Source organism: Grammomys surdaster, unplaced genomic scaffold (assembly GCF_004785775.1).
Source record: "Grammomys surdaster isolate TR1022 unplaced genomic scaffold, NIH_TR_1.0 125956, whole genome shotgun sequence".
Taxonomy (NCBI): domain Eukaryota; kingdom Metazoa; phylum Chordata; class Mammalia; order Rodentia; family Muridae; genus Grammomys; species Grammomys surdaster.
Window position 1 is genome coordinate 4,156,698 of NW_021620775.1, and position 22,216 is coordinate 4,178,913.

At 35.8% G+C, this 22,216-nt stretch overlaps 1 protein-coding gene across 4 annotated transcripts in view; it reads left to right on the forward strand.

The window, feature by feature from the left end:
• Fgf12 (fibroblast growth factor 12) overlaps positions 1 to 21,620 on the forward strand; it is a 561,692-nt gene extending 540,072 nt beyond the window's left edge. For all 4 annotated transcript variants that reach the window (XM_028753766.1, XM_028753765.1, XM_028753767.1 and 1 more), the window contains one exon: positions 16,875 to 21,620. In XM_028753766.1, the coding sequence (XP_028609599.1) occupies positions 16,875 to 16,993 (119 nt within the window). In that variant the 3' untranslated portion in view covers positions 16,994 to 21,620. The remainder of the gene's footprint in view (positions 1 to 16,874) is intronic.
• The last annotated feature ends 596 nt before the right edge of the window (positions 21,621 to 22,216 follow it).

A 22,216-nucleotide genomic window follows, 5' to 3' on the forward strand; every position in this document is an offset into this window, starting at 1 on the left:
ACATATTCTTGCTTAGGAATGGGTTTTATTTTGGCAAATGACACATTCATGGTCAACTCTTTCCCTGAATTAACAGAGTGTATTTTATATTTTTTCTCACATCTCTGTTTTGTCATGGGCACACTTGGCATGCCATAAAGAGAAATTTAACCTGCTGTCAGTTGAATAAGTGAATGTGTGAACAAAGAAACAAAATGTAAAGACTTAGAACTATAGTTTCCGGAGGACATATTCTTAGCAATGTGAAATATGATTACTAATGGAAGCAGTATAGTGGAAAGTAAAGTGTGCTTCATGTTATAGAATTAATATTGGGAATTAGAGGAAGCTCTCTCATTGACGTAAAATGGAATATCATTGGGTATTAGGGTAGAATTGTACAAATGGGGAAAGTAGTGATCCCTGAAACAGAAGTGTTACAGGGTCACTGTAGTTAAAGACAGAAATTGGCCTGATTTTTAAGGGCTGAGCAGAAGGTCCCTAGAAGTAAATACTTTTGAATTTTGCCACAGGAAACATATTCTTGCTTAGGAATGGGTTTTATTTTGGCAAATGACACATTGAACTTGTATATCATTTTTACTTTAATAGTTAAGCTGATGTGTTCATTTTTTGCAAAAGGAATAAAAGGTCATTACCAAACTTTGGGAAAGCTAAAAAAATATAAAAATCTGTGAGTTTATTTTTTATATAAATAGTGGAGTTCGACAGAGCCCCTTCCACTTCCATCCCCCAAAAGGAAACATCTATAATCTGTCTGCTTAATTGGAGCTGCTTCCTATACTCTGGTTAGTTGAGTTTAATCTTGAGTTGGATGGCCTTATATACATTTCCAAAAGAAATGTGTGGGGATGACTACGTTATGAGTCCCAGATATTCTTCAGTGTTCTGCATATTGCTGCATTTTGTATAAATAAGGGAAGGTACAAGCTGACTCCTACAGTGCTGTAAACTAGAATTAAGATTGACCTTACACAATACAGAGACCATGTAAACTGCAAGTTAGTCATGCCAATTATCTCAGAATCTAAATCTGGAGGTGAGTTCTCCAGAGATGGTGCTGTGTTGTCCCAGTTTCGGGAATCTTGGCTGCATGAAACTTTCATATCTTTTATCTTAATGTTTTGCTGTTATTCCTTAGATCTGTACAGTACTACTGGAATGATGCACAAATTACGCCTCCATGTAAAATACTTGCCTAGACTTGTACATTGCCCTCTTGTAAAAACGACACACAGTGTGTGTGATCCTGTCAGCTTCATTACAGGAATTATAGGGCAAGGAATAACTACAAGAAGATATTCAAAGTCTATGCAAATTTTTTATGTCAGCATAGTCTCTAACAGCTGACATACAATGTTAATACCTCACTGGTAACATAGACAGCTAGCCGTATGTACTGGCAAAGGAGGTGAACATATAATCTTTTAATGGATGGCTTTATACCAAATACGTATTCAGGCCTAAGAGAATGGTGGTAAAACAGACACGGAGACATCAGTTTCTGCTTCTGGATTGCATCTTCTTCTGTTCCCGTACTGGTATCTTTTCATTGTTTTCATTTGTTTGCTTTTAATGTTGCTTTTACTGGTTAATTACAAGGATTCCTTCTTTATACTGGAGAGAATAGCATCTGTTTTAAATAAGATTAGCTAATTCTTGAGTTTAGTTCCAAGGTTCATTTGTAGGAAGAAACTCTTGGGTGTGAAATGTAAAGAATACGACAAGACTCACTTCTGAAGATGGCATCTTAGCCTTTTTCCATCCAATCCCGTTAAATTCCACAGTGTTTTATTTGCAATTGTTTTCCTTTTTTAGAAAAACGAAGTTTACTTAATTGTACAATATTAGTTAAGTTTTATAGTGCTCTCTTTTTCTAGGTAGAGATTGAACGTGTGCTTCAATTATTTTCTCATTTTTATTTCATTTCTCTAAAGTAGATTCTAGTCTAATTTGCTTCACAAACCTTGAAGCTGAAGCACAGAAGTCAGAGCATAATTAGTTCCAAGTCCTGGAGTCAGTGAGTAGGAGAACTGAAGTTCAAACCAAAGCACTTTGCCTCAAGCAGCCAAGTGCAGGACTTGCATAGCCATGGATGGTGTGAGCCGGCCTGAGGTCAGTGGATACAATATAGCTAGGCAATAGAACCAGACAAGAGGACCCAATGCTCTTGAACATATGTCTACTGGCTGCCTCTCCTTTTCTTCTTCTGAAATATACCACAGTGTAGAAGTAATAGTCTTTGTACATCCTTTGAGACATTCATTCTCATCTAAAGTACCTGATAAACAAAAATTAGGCAGGTCCTTTATGCTTCATATATGTTCTAATTGTCAATGTGCAAAATTTGAACTATTTTTCATCAGTTCTCCATGCAGGTTTATTTTATACTATTGGCTTTCTATAAGAAAGAGTAACTGAGAACATGTCAGAATTTTCTTCTCTGTGTGTGAGAAGTTATTCCTTACTTCTGGGTTTCCAAACTATTCTTGTGATATGTGATATTCTTGTGATAGTCTTATCAATTTAGTACTCAGTAGGCAGGTTGCATATATTATCTTTATAAAGATTTACAATAGCCCTAAACTATTCTCATTTTACAGATGAGGTGATGAATACTTAAACTGGTTAGGTAAATTGTTCAAGATCATAGACCTAGAAAAATATGAAAGCAAGATTATATTGCAGGAAGCAGAAAGCCAGTGCATAAGCACCTAACCCTACTTTATACTGTCCTGCAATCGGAAACAAGCTATGAATATCTGGCTACTCAGAGAAGTCAATGATAGTAATGTTGAAACGCTGTACCATGTATACTTTCCTGTTGTTGTGATCAATCACCAAGAGGAATACAATTTACAAAAGAAAGCATTTATTTTGATTTACAGTTCTAATGGTGGTGACAGCATGGCAGCAGGCAGCAGGCAGCAGGCAGCAGGCAGCAGGCAGCAGGCAGCAGGCAGCAGGAAGAGGAGGCTGAGATCCCATATCTTGAAATGCAAACAGAAAACAGAGAAAGTAAATTCCATGTGGGACAAGGTCTTAAACAACCAAAGCCCAGCAAACCCCAGTCACATTCTCACTTCAACAGTAAAGCCCCTCCTAAACCTTCCCAAACAGAATCACCAACTGCAGACCAGGTGTTTGTATGCCTGAAACAATGGGGGAACATATCTCATTTGTATCATAAACCATGATAAAACTTGTATACTAGGCTGGTTTTAAACCCTTCAGAATTAAGACAAGTGTTTATGCAAGGATATAAAGATACATATTAAAGATAAATACAAGGGGCCATTACTGGAGTGCCATGATCAAACTGGGTTAAAAAGAATTAAGAATACCTTACCTCCCTGGTAACTATTATTTTTTAATATGTCAATAAAAATCAAAAGGGAAAATTTATGTCAAAGTTAATAGGATATAGGCTGAATAAATCTTTTTTGAAAATAAGAACATGAAGGTCCAACAATCTTAGAAATAAACAACTCATTGAGTCACCTAATCTAACAGTATGCTGCCCACAAGAAGTTCCCTTCACCAGTATAAACACAGTGAGTAAACAGAAAAGGCCTTCCATGCTAGTGGAAACCAGTAGCTGTCAGTAGCACCTATTCTTGCATCATATAAAATACACTTTGGGATCAAATATAAAAGAAGACAAGAAAAAGACTAACTCAACAAGGAAATATAATAGCTATGGTATCTGTTATTTTTAATGCTCTTAATTTCCCCCTAAGTAAAATAATTTGTGTTATGATTTCTTAAATTTTTGATGGTGAAATTATATATTCTCCCCCCACTACACACACACACACACACTCACACACACACACACACACACACACACACACACACACAAATTTATAGTTGTTCTTATTTTTGGCATTGGCATTTGGTTCCTGTCTAACAGGTATATTGTTAATTTGATAAAGTCCTCTATATTACAGGGTTGCTTATATATTCATCTTTGCATTACACACATAAAGAAAATCAAGATATGAAAAACTTGTAGGGTCAAGTTTTTGTTAAAAATGTAATTAGAGAATCAGGGCTTATACTCCAGGAGAGAAAGACTCATTTAAAACAGTGTATGGAAAGAGCTCCAAACCCTTTCCAAGTACCGATAATTTGTGGTGGTATCATTTGCCACTCAGACTTTAGCTTCAGTTAATACCTCAACATGTAGGAAGGGAACATGGTGGGGAGAGCTTGAGGAATGGCTCTGGAGGCAAGAACACTAGTTGCTTTTCTAGAGGACCCAGGTTTAATTCCCAGTACCCACATGATGGCTCACAAGCAGCTGTAACTCCAGTTCCAGGAGATTGAACATCCCCTTCTGCTTCCTTAGGCACTGAATACATGCAGTACATATACAAACATGAAGGCAAAACAACTATATAAATAAAAAAATCTAGATGTATGTGTGTGTTTGTGTGTGTGTGTGTGTGTGAGAGAGAGAGAGAGAGAGAGAGAGAGAGAGAGAGAGAGAGAGAAAGAGAAGGAGATAGATAAGTAGATAGATAGATAGATAGATAGATAGATAGATAGATAGATAGACAGATAGACAGATATCAGAGACATACTGTAGGGGTGGAATATATTATTTCATCTCCTCCTACTGGATATGCAGCACTTTTATAAATACTTCACTGAAAAACCATAAACTCTGATGAAACTTTGCATTATATTTACATATAAAACAGTCTAGACACATTTCCTTTATTAAATTAGTGAATGAATAAAGTATAGTTTTATGACTTCTTTCTATCATTTTGTAATTTGTTATTTACTTATATACATGTTCTAAATCAAAACCTAAGATGAAAGGTGTTCTTATCACAAACTGTATTTTGAAAAAAGGGTTTTACTTTTTAAATAATCTCTCCATGGTCTAATTATAAACCATATAATTGGACGATGCTTTTAGAAAAGAAATGAGAAATAATACCCCTGCAAGTGATTAGGAATTTAGCTGTTTAAACAAGTGGTTGCTGCATGTATTATTTTTAATGTTCCAGAAAATCTTTATAAATCTCTAAACCCACTGCTTATACCATTACCACCCTGACAGATCCCAGTGCCTCATGATGAATAGGCTGTTCTTTGGTAAAGTAGATTAGCCCTAGGTGGTGGAAAGCCAAAGTGTGTTATTTTAGTGTTGGGATTGTTTTTGTTTTCTTCAAACATCTTTAACTTTAAAATCATTCCTGTGTTGATTTCATTTGAATGTCAAGATTCCTGAAGTTAAGCTATTCCAGTTGAAGGATCTGTAATTCTCACCTAGATAACATGGTAATAATTACCTACCTACTTGCTCATTTCCCCTCAGTCCTTCAGTCTCTGGTGTTCCACATAATGAGTGGTTATAGATACAGCTATTGGATGGATTGACATGGTATTTAAGCCCATACTATGTACACTGCACATAAGCCTCTACTTAGTTGGGTCTTCTCTAGAATTTACAACAATAGCACAGGCTCTTTGATTCTCAGAGCATTATCCCACCACTTAGAAATTACACCCCAGATTTAAACTGTCTTTGGGTGCCCTTCCTCTTCAGTAGTAGAGGGTCAAAGACTTTGACAAAGAACAAGATACAAACAGCTCATTTTCTCCCTCCTCTTCCTTCAAATGCTCATTACTCAGTTCGTCCAGGTGGTTGAGTAATTTTCATCAAATTATTCCCCCTGAAAAACAAGTGTGCACGTTTGTAGTGTGTGTGTGTGTGTGTGTGTGTGTGTGTGTGTGTGCACCTACATGCCTACTTGTGTGCTATCCAAAGAATTATACTTTTCAAGATAGAGTACTGAAGAAAGAAAGATATTACCAAAACATTTATCGATTGAAAGCCATGCCTTTAAGGTATCAAGTTTTAATTAGGAATACTAGCGCATTTCTAACAATTTTTTTTGATGGGGACAGATGAGTGACATGATTTTCCCTCACTGTGGGCAATTGGATGTTGTCCATTTTCTTTGTTAGACATGTAATTTTAAATCCTACCAGGATAACATCAATTGTTGCATCATATGCAACAGTATCATGGCCATTTGAATGTTCTTAAAACTGACAAACTCTCCAAAGTGACCTGATTATGTCTGGTGTGACCTAAGTATGTGCAACTTTTAAAGCTGTCCAAGTGGCTCTTATGGACACCGAATTTGATACTGGGTGTTCTGAACTGAATTGGGCTGAATTGCTCAGCTTATTTTGATCCAGTTTGGTCATAGGAACCTTAAGTTTATTTAAATTATTGCTATCACTGCACTGAGTGAGGTTTACATCTGACAGCGTATATGCAAACACAACTCTCACCTCAAAGGGGATAAGGGTGAATTAATTATAGAATCAAATATGAGTGAACATGGCTGCATACCACAGATCTTAGTTACCGTAAATTCCTTACTCCAATGTGGTAAGAGTTTGATGAAACTTTAAAAATACCAGAAAGTGAAAGTTGTCACTTAAGGAACTGTATGTTGGTGGAAACATTATCAAGGTGCAATAAAATAAAGAAGAGACATCTCTGCTACAGACTCTGATGCTCTCTGACAACACAGCCTTTTGTTAGTAAAAGTTAAAGGGTTTCCTAAGTTAATGCATTCCAAAAGGTTTTACCTGTCAGTCATGAGAATGTCAGGCCAAATACAGAAGTGGGAAAAATTACTATTAATTAGGCTAAAGATATACTCTAAGAAATTGTAATTAGGCTGTGGACCTGAAACATTCTATCACTGCAATTCTTCTCAGTTCCCAGGGTTATACAAGGTTCTGTGAAGTTTGGTTCCTTTCAGGAACTTTCCTTCACAGACACAATGAATTTAAATATCCACATCATGTTACAATTTAAAATTCAGCACTGTTACTCAGATAGGCATGTTTTAGCACTAGGTTAATTGCTCCTTGGAGTTGGCAGGTATAATGCCAATTATTTTACTAACTTGATCACAAAGCGTATCCTAAGAAACACCAAATAATCAAGAATGAGATGTGCTAGTTCAGATTACTCTTGGCAATTGCTTGCTAAGTAATATTGAGAAAATAATTACCTTCTTCAGCCTTGAGCATCTTTGAGAATGAATCACTTATGAATTCTGTTGCCCTCACAGAAGTAAACTGAGATTTGCTTAGCCATGCTGAGAAGGTTAAGGTTCTCAATTTTTGCTAGATTAAAATAAAAAATACTTTTATCTTTTTTCTTTTTAAAAACTGGGCACTGTCATATCTTCTTCTGTCTTGACAAAATGCTATGGGATACAGCATTAGATGAAAAAAATCTCCATTCTAGTTTGTAGAGCAGAGACTCCCTTCCACTGCTAAACACTGAGTCACCAAGGAGAAGGATGCACAGGGTTCCTAAGGCTGTGAAGTTCTAACTGGAAAAATGAAAACCACAAACATATATATATATATAATTGTTTGGAACAAGAACTAGATGGTGTATGTGCAATGAGTCTCTTTTGGGATGAACTGTTCTAAAAGTTAAATATAAAAAAATGGATCCCCAAACTTCTCTAGTGCTGCATATTGCTTTACTTGTTGAAGCAATATTCACATTGTCTCTCTGGCTCTCTCTCTCCCTTCCTCCTTCTATAACCCCCTTCCTCTCCCCCCCCCTTTTGAGTTTCCCTTCCCTCTGCAACTCTTGTTACTCTTCTCATAATCTTTTTTCTGGTCTCTGGAATCAATCTTTAATGAAGCATCCTCACCTCTTTCCAAGACATGCATCGCCCACTTCTGTCCCTTATTTACACTAGAATGTTGTTCCTGTACTCCTTTTATGTAAAGATATAAATCTTTTCTTGTTCATAATTTTTCAACCCTTGTAGCAAACATTTAAGCATACAGACTTTCCCATGGCCCGCTACTTCCAAACCAGTATTTAACCTGCTCCCACTTTCAAAAAAGATTCCATGTGATATTAATCATTGTGTGAAATTGCTTCATACTAATTGCCCAAGCTCTTCTATGATCTGCTATTAAGACAGTTTGATATTTTTTTAAATGGTACATTAACTTACAGAGTAATTTAACCTTTCCATTTCTTGGAAATTAGAGAATGCCAAGGAAAATTTGATTAAATTGACAGTAATAAAATAGCTTACTAATATTTCATTCTTCTTTCATTTAAACTGATAGAAGACAAGTGTTGCCAGTTTCATCCAAAACAGAGGGTCTATTGTCTCCATTTGAATGGAGAATCTGTCAGTAGCAAATGCAGTGCTTGGTAAGCACTTCTAACAATCTACTTCATGACAGCTCCTGGCATCACCACCAGAAGTCATCTTCTTCTCTTCTGTAGTGATGTAAATGGAGTAAGTGAGCCTCAGCTATGAAGCTCTGTCCTCTGTTGCATATTCTACAGGATACCCACTTTATAATCCACAGACCCAAAGATGTTAAATAACAAAGATGGACCAGGGAAGATGATTGAATTTCACTCAGAAGGAGAAATAAAAAGTCATAAGAGGTAGGTGGAGGGAAGCAAGATCCAAGCCCTGACACTATTAAATACACTATTATTGTTATACTTGCTGACAGTAGCCTAGCATTATTGTACTCTGAGAAGCCTCTCTCAGCAACTGACAGAAACAGGTACAGAAACCCACAGCCAAACATTAGATAGAGTCTTGTGCAAGAGTTAGTGAAGGATTGAGGAAGTTAGAGGAGATAGGGACTCTACAAAAAGACTGAGTCAACTAACCTCGACCCTTTGTGTCCCCCAGAGCCTAAAACCACAGAAAAGCATACATGTGTTGGACTTTGACCCCCACACATATGTAGCAGAAGTGTAGCTTGGTCTTCATGTAGGCCCTCTACAACTAGAGTTGGCACTGATCCTGACTTCCCTGACTGTAGATCCTGTTCCCTTAACTGGGATACCTTGTCTGGTCTTGGTAGGAGAAGATGCGCTTAGCCCTATAGTGACTTGATATTCCAGGGTAGGTAGGTACTCAGGGGCAGACTGTCCTTCTCAGTGGAGAAAGGGAGAGAACAACGGGGGAGGAGCTATGTGAAGGAGAGACTGGGAGGAGAAAGGGATTGTGAATTGTGTTTAAAGTGAATGAATGAGTTAATTAATAAATTAAAATAAAAACACCATCTTCTACCAAGGTGAAGGTAGTTCATACTCTGTTTTTTTTTTAAATAAAGAAATAGTGACTGTATTTATATTTTGTTAGCATTAGTGAAGCATTTGAATTGATTTGGGGTTCAGGGTGTTAGATTAAAAATGCAAGAAAGAAATCAGTGGTGATTTCCAGTCTTGGTATATGTGCATCTGGTGGGTGGTGGCGGGGATTATTAAATGAGGAGGAATCAATGAGGAATGGGTTTTACTGTCAGAACCAAGCGAGCAAAAAGCACATCCTTTTGTATTATAGACTTGAACTTCTTTTACGAAGTCCATAGAGGGGTGACCCTTAACAAGTATGTGTACAAATGTGCATTATCTCATTATACCAGCTATTCCTAGGTGACATTTTAAAACATGGTTTGATTGGTTAGACCAGGTTTACACATACAAACTCCCAACGCTCTTGCAGTAGGTGCTTATTCTTCTCTGATACAGGTTAAAGCAACTCCTGAAATTTAAAAGGAGACAGAAATGATGTAGGACCCATCACTCTGGAGGAATGAGAGGCACATAGTGGGAATACACCAGCATTCCAAGAAGAGAAAAGGCCCCCACAAGTGAATTTGAGGATCAGGTTTTCAGTTCAAGAATTCTCAACACTGTCTTTCACTCTACTACAAACAAGTTCAACAGTTTAGACATGAGCTTAAGAGTTAGTCATTTAGAGATTAATGGTGACCCTGTCCTGGATACTGGATTTGTATCTTGCTTGATTAATCTACCCGCTTTTGGCCACTTAAAGTTTTATTTAAGAATGCACACACACACACACACACACACACACACACACACAGAGAGAGAGAGAGAGAGAGAGAGAGAGAGAGAGAGAGAGAGACTTATAGAAGTACCTAATGTTTATTATTATGAGGGTAACAGCAGAAGGGACCCCATGAGGTAGCCCCAAACACCTGTTTTTGCATAATTGCCACCTTTACAAATAACAGCAGCTCCTGCGTTTCAACTCTTCCATGTGTTTAAGAAAGTTACTGGTCTGATCTTAGTTTTCAAGGAAAACTAAGGAAGCGTGATCTGTGACTGTGGCGACGAAATCCTGCATATTCTGATAGCTTCATTTGAGTCAGGCACCATAGAAGAGAACATGGGAGGATGGAAAACCCATCTCAATGATGTTTGGTTTGTAGTTTGTTAGAAATCTGTAAGGCCCAGTAGCACATATTAGTTACATTTTCCCTTCAAGAGAACAATCCTTCATGGAAAAACAAAGCAAAATACATCACACATACTATCACAAACTTTGCAGCTTATGGAGGACTCATAACCAGATGTTGTAAGATTTCATCTGTACTGTCATGATCACTGAGTTTCCTGCAGTGGTCAGAGCACACTCAGGAAGCAGCAAAAATGTCTATCTTCCTGATGTCAATACCCTTGCTACTGGTGTCTATCTCACAACTTTTTTCTGTCCCATAAAAGGGTTAGACTTGAGATTCTTAGCATATCCTGTGTGTTAAGGTAATCTGTGATATGAGAGTTGTTCTTAGGAACCTATGCCCGTCCTAGTGGCTAAATATGATGGCAAATGCTTTGTCACAAAACCTCTACCTCACTGTACTTAGATAGTGAAGCTGAGTCCCTCCCTTAAATCTGCTATTGTGTTAGAAAGGTACAGTGTTTAAATATAAAGAAAGGTCAAGATGAGGAAGAGAGAAATTGAAGCATAAATCAGAGCAGGGGGATGATTAAAAAAAAGAAAAGAGCTGTGATAAAACATGCTTTGATTTGAACTTGGTGCTAAAGAACCAAACAGAAATGTCCCCGTTTCAACCCTAGTTTCTCTGTACAATTCATTGAAAACCATTGTAGCACAAGGGAAGGCAGGAGTATGCTGAGATTTTATCACAGAAACGTTCTGAGGGTGAAAAAGAAGCAAAGGATTCTTCGTCCACTTTCTGCACCTGACTACTGAACAGGAATAAGGAAAACTGCAGGATCAAGGAGAGAACTGGGGAGCTATGTGTAAGGGGAAAAACAAAACAATTTCCGAACAACCCTGAAATTTGCAGATTGAAACTGTTGACAAAATGTGTTAGGTATGGCCAGAAATACAATTGGAGTTGGTTCCCCACCAAACATATTAAATCATTCCTATTGAAAATAAAGTTTATTAGGGGCTATACTGATGGCTCAATGGTTAAGAGCCTTTACTACTCTTCCACAGGATTGGATTCAAGTCCCAGCACCCAAATGGCAGATAACAACTGTCTGTAACTCTGTTTCCAGGGGATCCACCATCCTCACACAGACACAGAAGCAGGCAAAACTCCAATGCTCATAATAAAATTGATAAATAAATACATTTAAGTATATTAGAAGTATCATCTGCAGCTTCTGGATGAAGACAGTTAATTGCTTATACTCCACATTATCTCAGATTGTCATAAGGGAGGTCACCAAATCTGGGCTTCTATGACACTGTGTATGAAGCACAGGAGACAGGAAAGATACGGAGTTTTGTTTTCTTTGGTTTTCACATTTTCCAGTTTAGGATTTTTTTTCTTGTTAAAAAGAAGACAATGTCACTCTTTACCCTCATTCCTGAAACAGTCCAAGATGCATTACACAAAGGGTGCAGGAAAAATATCCATGAGAATGTATTAATATAATGTTTGAACTTCTAAAACAAAATAAATTTGTTCTTGATTAGATCATAGCTCTCTGTAACAGAAAGCCCTCTCTTTAACAATGATTGTACTTTGATCTATGATAGTTGATCTAGTTCCCTTCTGGCTAATAGAGAGAGAAAAACTTAAATCCAGCATGTGCTCAGAGCTATTTGAGAATAGTGCCCAAAAGTTGTAGGATTTATATCACTAGTAAAGACAAGGTCTATACCAATCCCTGGACATACCTCCTTGAGCCTCCTACTGCAGTTTTAATGGTCCATGATTACAGATTAACATGAGAACTCCACATTCTAATTCTGATGCTTCTATGGAATCATGATTAATTATCATAGACTCTGCGATTGCCATTTCCTATATGGAATTCATTATTCTGAATTATCAGTTATTGTTTTTCTTGACTTCTTAAGGTCTAAATTAAGCTCCTTCCAAATGAAAGCACATATTAGCTAGCTTGAGTAAACAAACAAACAAACAAACAAAAAGATACTGTAATTGCAAGCCAAAATAGGAACTTGGAACAGCCACAGCAGATACAAGTGTATCTCAGATGCATAATGAATCCTGAGCTAGATTTGCTACTGTGAATCAGAGATCATTATTTTCAAGGAACTAAACAGTTGATGAACCTTTTCAAATGTGTTTCTTTGGAGAGCTGTACTGTGAGATTCAGATTTTTCTTCACTAAACTGACTGGCTGAATTCATTCCTTGTAAATATTTTTTGACAAAAGTGATCGAATTATTAATTTTTCTAGATACTTGTGTACTTGATGGATGGACATGTCATTTACTCTTCATTTACTATGAAAATTAGTCTGGTGAATATTCACATATAGTGATCAAGGTTTCCAGTTGTTGGGATGGAATTTGAAAAGGTCTGAGGCTACCTAGCCCTAGGTCACTTTTCCTGCACCACCTTCTTATGTGATTTTATCACATGGTTATGTTTAACTTCACAGTATATCCAAAGGAGGGCTGTTTACATTATAATTGTTCATGGCATCAAATGACTAAACTGAATAAGTAACACAGTCCTAGGATTTCTCACTGAATCCTTGAATCTGCTTCCCAAGCACATATTCTCTAGATTATATCCCAATTCCCCACTCTTTATTTTCAATACGGAGACATATTTCTTATTACTGGGAAGAGGTTGAATATACATAGGCTAATAAGAAACCGACTTACTTGATTAAGCATGTTTGAGTGATTCCTTAGCATGTATGTAAGTGCCTTGCGCAGTGTGCATGCTGGTGGCTAAGAAGGCCAGAAGAGAGTATCAGATTCACTGGAACTAGGATTCTGCATGGTTCTGAACCACTATGTGGGTTCTGAGAACCGAACCAGAGTCCTTTGCAAGAACAATGAAGTGCTCTTAACCGCTGAGCCATCTCCCCCACCCGGATAGTTAATTCATTTGTGATTGCTTACACTCAGAGCAATTAGGGTGGTTTTAATTGTGAGAAGACACAAAAAGTGAATTTTCCAGTTTGGTGTGGTTTCATTTGTCCATCCTTTACAACCCATCACCAGCATCCCTCTCCATAATGCTGGGTGTGAGAAATATGTTCAAGTGCCCTTTTGTTTTCCATTTCTTTTTTTGCTACGTATCCAGAATTGCAGCTGCTGGAGGCATTATTTCTTACAGTGGCCCTACCATCTTTCATTCTGAGCAACAAGACATAAGAGTTCCAATGTCCCTATATACCTGCCCATACTTGCTAGTTTCTAGCTACTCTTTTTTAGCATATACATTCAGACCCATTTCTTAATCACACTAGCAATATTTAGCAAGAGAAAGACCAATTTAAATATTAAATAATATGCTCCTATAATGATGTAAACATAGTGTAATATTAACCCGTTGAATCTTTTTTGATCAAAACTCGAATCTAGATATTTGCATCCTGGCTCTGCCACTGCTCACTCCCTGACACTAGGGAGGCCAGTTGCTTTATGATTTAAGAAATGAAGATAACAATTTCTGACCTATGATGATCACAGCATTATTGCAGTTAGCAAATGAGAAGAACAACTTACAGTAGTGGGCAACAGTTTATGTTTCAACTTAGGTTATATTTGTTGGACACCTTGTGCTCTGTCTGTTTTTAAATTGTTTCATCATTTATCCTGACGTATTCAGAACTAGGCTCATAGAAAATTATTGCAACTACTGGTGATGGCCATTATCACCCAAGAAATGCTTGTCCTTGCCTTGTCCTTCCTCTATACAGTGTAATTGAATTGAATTGTACTCTGTAAAGTAATTTTAGTCCTAAAATTTGATTGAGATCTATAGCCCTTTACTTGTTACCTTCTAAGTTCAATGTTTTGCTGAATCCCAGGACTTACAAATGATAATGAAAAAGGAATTGGTTTGATAGAGCTCTCTCCATCTTTGTATTCTTCCCTCACCTATTCCCTCCTTCCCTTCTTCCCTTCCTCTCTCCCTCTTTCCCTATGTCTCCCTCTCATTCTTTCTCTTTTCCTCTATGCCTTGTTCCTCATCTCTGCACCTGCTTGCAATTCCTCATCCAAATTCACTTTGTAAGCAGCACGCAGAAACTAGAATACCTATTTTATTAACTCAGTGGAGAGACAATTTCTATCAGTGAACTGGAAACCATGTCTGTTAGCCATTTTGTTTATTAAAACACAGAATTTTATTATTCAATTTAATGGGATATATTGGGGATAGTGATTGAGTTAGCCTAAAAGAAAACTGCATCTTTTGCTGTAGCATTATTAAATTTTACTTTTATAAATTGTAAAATTCCACAGGTCAGTTTGGACATTTTGCAGATTCAATTTCAGGGCTGGCCAGTAGTCTTCAATTATTTGAAAAAATTGTCTGCATCATTTATTTTAGTGTCAATATTTATATGTTCACATATGAAGTATCTTATATATATGTGAGAAATAGGAAATACATAAAAATAAATGTTCAAATATATAACTTAGGTAGAACCAATATAATGAGAACAGAAGGGATATTGTAATTCTAGGAAACACAACTATACAAATGGATTATTTAGTGATAATCAGGAAGTATCACGTTTCAAGCCCTCTATGATGATGTTGAAGTAATCTGTCGCCTTGTACTGGGTATTTTTTCTGGGTATTTAAACACAAAGGGTTGTTTCCCCATTGAAATTATAATTTAGTGAAGACTGTGGATTTTTCATAGCTGATTACATGATGGAGTTAGAAAAACTACTTCACAGCATCCTGTGAATTGTTTTCTAATGGAACCACTTCATTAGCTTTGAGTTCCCCTGTGCATTAGCCAGTCACAGATAAGTGGATATATTATGCACAAATAAAAGTTTGCTTTCACCTTTGAGATTTGATACGTTGCTCTACTTCCCTCATAACAGAAATACAATTAAGAGCTAGTACACTTGAGGGATTTCAAGAATCTACACAGATAGACTATAATAACTTTCCAAGACTTTTTTCATTGCTTTTGTAAAAGATAGCACACTGATCTAACCATTAATAAGCATCAGAATAAATTCTCTGAGCTAGTAGTGCATAGCTTGCCTATAAACTGTACTGTCCTGCTTCAACCAATGACATTAGGAGATATTAGAAGAATTCATGACAATATTTAAAATTTACAAAGTATTTAATAACTTCATTGATAATACGTGTGAAATACTCTTACAGAAGGCATTGAATAAGCATATTTAATAGGTACATTCTTACTACTGAGAGAGTGTGTATTGTATTTGACCAACATCAGCAACACCTGCAAGCTTATTAAAAATGAATTATCTTAAACGCCACATGGAACTAATGACTCAAAAGTCACATAATAACAATATCCCTACTTAGTATAAATGTACAGTACTACATGCACTACTAAATGCACTGGAAGAAATGGGAACTAATGTTTGTATATTTTAGTTTAGGTTTTGGATGTGCCGTAATTGCTTTGGCTAGAACAATTTATACTACATCCTTTAAAATATGGTATCTAAAATTTTTATGAGTAGTGTTGTTTTCTCTTGATAATTTTAAATATTTGTTTTCTGCTTATACAGCTAGAAATGCCATTTTCGGTTATAAAAGTGTGTCTGAGTTGATACTGTCAATAAACACTTGAGTCAGCCTGTGGACCAAATAGTACAGTTTCCAACGTGTATACTACTCTACATTCATACTTAACAGAGGAAACTACTTGATGTTGGAAAAAGCATTCAAGTTACTGAATCATTGTGGTGATGACAGACAGAATAGACAAAGATACTTATTAGTTCTTATTTCAAGAGGGAAACTTCTGACGCTTAAGTGAAATATGCCTATGTAGACACATTTGTCTCTATTATAATAACAGCCCAGTGAAGTAAAAGGACTCACTATGGTGATTTATCTTGTAAGAATAGCTGTGAATTGGAAAACCTATTCATTCTAAGCAATAATTGAGCAACTGCCATGATAGCTCACAGATGACAACCTTAGCCCAGATAAAGAAGAGAGGATGTGAACTTAATGTTAGGTTGAATAACCACATTCCCTGTTGAGTAGCTAAAGAAAGGACTTGATTCCTTGGTTTGGGTGAAGGAAGTTTCAACTAATTATGGAGATGCATTAATATTTTTCTACTTCTCAATCCTCATTTCAATATGACCTCTGATAAAGGGTGCTGTGAAAATTGGAGCTAAAAATTTATGGCTCTAGAAATGCCATAAGTTTTGCAATGGGGTAAAGATTAGGAGCATGTCAAGAAATATCTTCCTTTAGAAACTAGGCTTTAGAATAAGGATTTAGAAGCAAAATTTTTCTAATTTTAACTACTGTTCTGATTTCTCCTCTCAATAAGAGTCATATTATACATGTTAAGAGACTATATAGATTCAGGCACTGACTTCCACAGAAGAACAACTACCATGTTTGCAGTGATTGTGCCTGATAGAAGCAGAAAGAACCATGTATTGCTGCTGATGCTATTTATCACTAACACATTTGGGGGAAGAGCTGGTGATGACAGTGAAAAATATTCTAAAATCAAATTCGAGAAATTCATTGAAGCCAGGTTTATGTCGATCTTAATAAGTAAGATGGTTTTTTTTTAATTTTGCCTTCCAGTGTGTATGTACAGAGAACCATCACTACATGAAATTGGAGAAAAGCAAGGACGCTCGAGGAAAAGTTCGGGAACACCCACCATGAATGGAGGCAAAGTTGTGAATCAAGATTCTACATAGCCTAGCAGAGAACTCTTCAGTTCTTCCCTCTCCTCCCTCTCCCTTCTCCCTCCCTCTCCCCATTTTCTCCAGTAAATTCACCCAACTTGAGAGAGAAAAAAATAAAACAGCATCACAGGACTTAGTAGCTGAGATTCTGCACTCAAAATCTTCCTTTGTGTAGGACAAGAAATTTGAACCAAAGCTTGCCTGTTGCAATGTGGTAGAAAATTCACATGCATAACAATTATTGCACATAAGAGCAAAGGAAAAAATAAATCGGACTCCACAAACATTAAATTTAACTGTGTTGTTATTAACAGAGGGCTAATTGTAATGAAGAGAGAGGCTGTAACACAGACAAAACACAGTCATTGAATGGATGTAAAAGGTTTTGAGAAAGCCACATAAAATGTTGTTAAACTGTAAATCCTTTTAAGTTTTAGAGCATTCTGAAATGTGCAGTTTTGTTTCATCTATGTATTTTCTTTAGACTTCTGTTCATGATACACAATTACATTCTATTTCCAGGATATTCTTTCAATCATAAAATTGAATATGTCAAAATTATATTCTTCTAATGTCTGTTAGACAAATAGCCAATTGGCGTGAAGAAAAGTTTTAACCTTATTCATGGTGTTAGTAATATTTTTTTATTTAGAAAAGGAAGCTCTTATGTTGAATTTAATCACATTAGCTGATTTACTTTGTAAAGAGCTTCACATTCTTTAAGCAGAATATTATATTTTTATCTAGGTATTTATCTGGAATTTTATTATTTTTTTAGGCATTCAGTGAAAAGGGTTTTAATGTGTTCCTGAGGAGACTTAGAGAACTCCCTGGCATCTGATGAAGGAGCATAGGTTTTTTGCATTTTCCATCCAGTCTTAGTGTGGGTATCTTTGAGTGTGTACATGAATGTATAGCTGTCATAGAAAGCTGATTGTTTTAACCATATCTTGTAGCGGGATAGAAGGAAGTTGGGTTTTACCGAAGGAAATAAGTCTGAGATACAGATGCAAAGCAAAATTTAATTGCCTTTTTACATTGCCATAGTTTTGTGTGTAGATTGTTTTTTAAACTCTAGGAGAAATTAAGAAGTATGGCTGTGAAATTTCTACCTTACCATCTATGAAGGCAGTGGCATGTTTGTTTGGGTTATCCACATTTACAGATCTAGTTTGCAATAATTCTATATTCTAGAAAACAGAAGATAACTAGTTAAACATGGGATTTTAAAGGCACAGAGAGAAAAAATGGGGAATTAACACCTTTGATTCCAATAGACACGGTTTTGTGGGTGTGTTTGTGTAGTGAAAAAGAATTCCATGCAAGAGCAAGCAAGCACACTTTTAGAACACTGAAGTAGTAGAAAACATTAACAAAAATATGAAGATATACCACAGCATTGAAATTACTAGATCTACTTCGGCCTGGATATCAGAAATGGTGTTGAGAAATCCAAATTCAAACAAACCAAACTAGAATGTTAAAAATGTTTGCAGCTTTATGGATATAATAATGAGAAGACTTAAGCATGTAACTTCTCCTATATCTCTACTGTCCAGCATGTATTGTCCAACTCTGACTCCCTAAAATACATACTTTGCAGAAGATCTAAGCCCTCACTTCAAACCTTCCCAAGGGTTGCTGTATTCTATCAAGGTCAACACAATGTCTCCCCTCTACACAAAAGTTATTTTTTAGTGTGATTCTTGCCCTATAAATTATTTATTTATGTTCTCTGGAGGGTGGCAGAAAATGTGCTCGGGGAGTTTTCCCATAAAGCTTGGAAGAATAGAGCTTATGCACAGACAAGGCTTTTGGACAGATTTTAAATCAGAGTATATGTAAACTAGCAGATAAATTATATATATATATATGTATATATATATATATATACATATATATATATATATATATATATGTATATCGAATGTTGGTCTCTTAGGAAAAGTACAACCATGTAAAGATATACATCTAGAAGTTGTATTTGTTGTCACTGTTGATCCAACTTGATTATAAGTACACCTGTCACTTCCAGGACCAAACAAACCCCAAGCACAAAGCCTTATTTTCTTTAAAATATAAATAAATAAATAAAGAGGCTTCAACAAAATGGGTCATGGGCTCTTTTAAAGGGAAGTGCCTGAAGTTTTTAAGGTGATATGTTTACTCAACCATAATATGCTGAGGGTCCACAGGAAGTGTAATTGGTGGAAATCACAGTTGCCCATCTCTCTGAGGATTTCATGATAGGAATTTAATCTCATTACTTATGAAAATATAATGCTGATATTAATCTCTAATAAAACCCCTTCTCTATTTTCAGTGGTTGTCCATCATTCATCACTCAGACACACTTTTGTCCCCATCGTATCAATAGTTAAAAGGGAGCTTTCTAAGCACTCAATCTGTCTCTAGTTTGTCTTCCATATCATGGTAAGGAAATGCAGATGTGTTTTGGAAATTAACTTTGTATCATTTGCACCTGATTTTAAGAACAAATTGAAAGCCTCACATTCGTTTTATTCACAGACCTGAAAAAATATTGTTTAAAGCACAAGGTGGACGTTTGCTCGCTCTCTGGTTGCTATTGAAGTATATTGAAATCACAACTAGACCCAACATTTATTGTCTTAGGTTTAAAATACATGAAAAATATAAATATATAGGCATTCAATTTTATTTAAAAGTATGGGTCAGTTTCAATGGTTATTTTTCAGCTTTATTCCAAGTAAAATACTTCTTCACTGTGACATTCTTTGTTCTATTGCCTGACTTCAACTGATCTGTCACCTGTTCTTTCCTTGAAATGAGAGTTCTCTTTTTGTTGTTTCTAAAACAATGCAAGGGGATAATCCCAGGAAAGGGCTCTAGGAGAGATCCAGAGGAGCCCTTATTAGGTTTTAAGCAAATGGGCTTGATATTGCAAACAAAACTTCCATGCATCTCACAAAATGGCTCTCTGGTCAATATTCTTTACTTGATATTTTTAGCTATATGTTTGAGGTCTAGAAATAAATGGTGCTGAAGTTCCATCTGCTAGCTTAGAGACCTTGTGCTTCAGGAGACTGAAACACAGTAAGCCATCTTTTTCATGATCATAGTGATAGTTTTGCTTTTGAATTACATACATGAAATTTATAAGACACTATTTTAGACTTTATGGATTGGCACAGGGAATAGACAATCATATAATGTGACTCATTATGGACTTCATTCCAATCCAGAAATTCATACATGATAACTCCCCTACCTAAAAAAATGGCGATGCTGTTGCTTGGTATTATTATTTATTTATTTTTCAATTCGTGATTATTTCATCATCACAGGGAAGTGTTGAGAGTAGTCAAACGAGAGGAAAAGATGGAGTGTAGCTTGGTGGTTGTATTTTAAATGGTCCTTAGGTTCAACCTAGGATTCCAGGTTGCTTAGTGAAGAATCATGATTACTTCAACATTGACTTATATTTTAAAATGTAGACCCAGAAATAGATAATCTACCCTTATACTCCGTGACTTAGAGTACAAGTTCTTGTTTTTGAGGTTTTCCATGAAGTTAGTTGATTTCTTCTGCATAAGGTGAGACACAGTCAAACTTCAAAATTCCCTCCTCATTTTAATGCCATAAAAGGCTGAAGCTATTACTCTGTCATAGACTGTAAATAGCATTTTTTAAAGTCAGAATCACATTTAAAACTGTGGATTGTTCTACAAATATATATGTGTATATATACATATGCTTCTGAAATGAGGATATATTATATAAAGTTTTTATTTGCTCTGTGGTCTTTCATTAGTTAGTTAAAAATAAAGAGATTTGAGTGCAAAAGTTTATATATAAATGTATATTTGTAATGATAGTACAAATTGCCACTTTATAATAAAAAAGAAACAGGTGGGAACAATACTAAAGCACACACCACTGCAGAAGGTTGGTGATTTTTAATCCCCTCTAATGCACTCTAATAGCATTTTAATGTCTAAAATGTTTCTTAGAAGGCTGTAATTCCCAGTAGAAATCACAAGATGAAGTTTAAAGTCTGGCTGAGTGCCAGTCAAAGGAAGTGAAATACTGATCTTTATCGAGATATTTTTCAAGTCCATATTTAAAAATCAAGATTTACGTTCAAAGAGAATGGAGACTGCTAATATTCAGGGATGATATACTGAGCTTCATTAACAAATAAAAGCAGAGAAAAGAGAGTACTTAACATTACAACAGCATTAAAATAATGTGATGAACATTGCACCATTAGTTTCACTAGCTGAGAACAATGAGCTGATGTTTCTTTGTCTTTGCTCCAAGCACAATTTAATGACAGTAGCCTTCATTTTACTCAAAGTCATTTAAATATAAAATATATAGCCACAAATAGAATTGTTATTAGCTCCATTTCAAAGTTAAGTGTTATATAATCTTAGTAAACGATTGACACTAAAATGTTTAATAAACACGTTATATGAAAAATTAATATTTGTTTTTGCATTAAAGGACAGATTATTCCATTCATTGTTTTTTTTTTTTTGAGATCAGCTTTGTATAATGTTTATACACCACCATATTCCTGAAGTGAAAAGATATTAAAATCTCGAGATATTTATGCATGTAGAATACTGGCACTTTAAAAAAAATTAAACTTCTCCAAGAAGTCTCTCTTTTTCGTTTAGTGCGTCTATGCTAAAATGTGTGGCTGAAAACGTGTGTCTTGTGCAGGAAGATATGGCTATCTAGATGGAAAAAGCAATTAAATTTCATTCAACAGTCAAAAGTAAATATTTTCTAATTGCAAAGCTACCTGTTTTTCTAGGGTTAAGAACTAGAGTATATAACCTTTATTTCTTCATTCATTAGATTCTATCTAGACACTTGGTTGATTTTAAGGATGGTAAACTAAATTTTCTTCTCTAAAATTAAAAAATTTCAGACACATAAATCATAGAATGCTTCCCAAACAAGTGTCACTTATGGTGATGTGTCTGTCATTTAGAAGTTGAACAGCACTGGTGATGCAGAGGGGAGTCTAGGAAAGGAAGGAGTTCAGAAAGCAGAAAACAGACTTGTTCTGTAGAAATAAAGAGGAAATAGGACTATCCGAAATAGAAAATCCTTTGCAAGATGTTCAAAATTTGGGAACTACCTAGAAATAAAACAAGGAAGATTTCCAGAACAGAAGGTTGGAAAAAAAACTGAGCTGAGATTAATAAACATTAAAAGTTATTCAAAATGTCATCAGTGCAA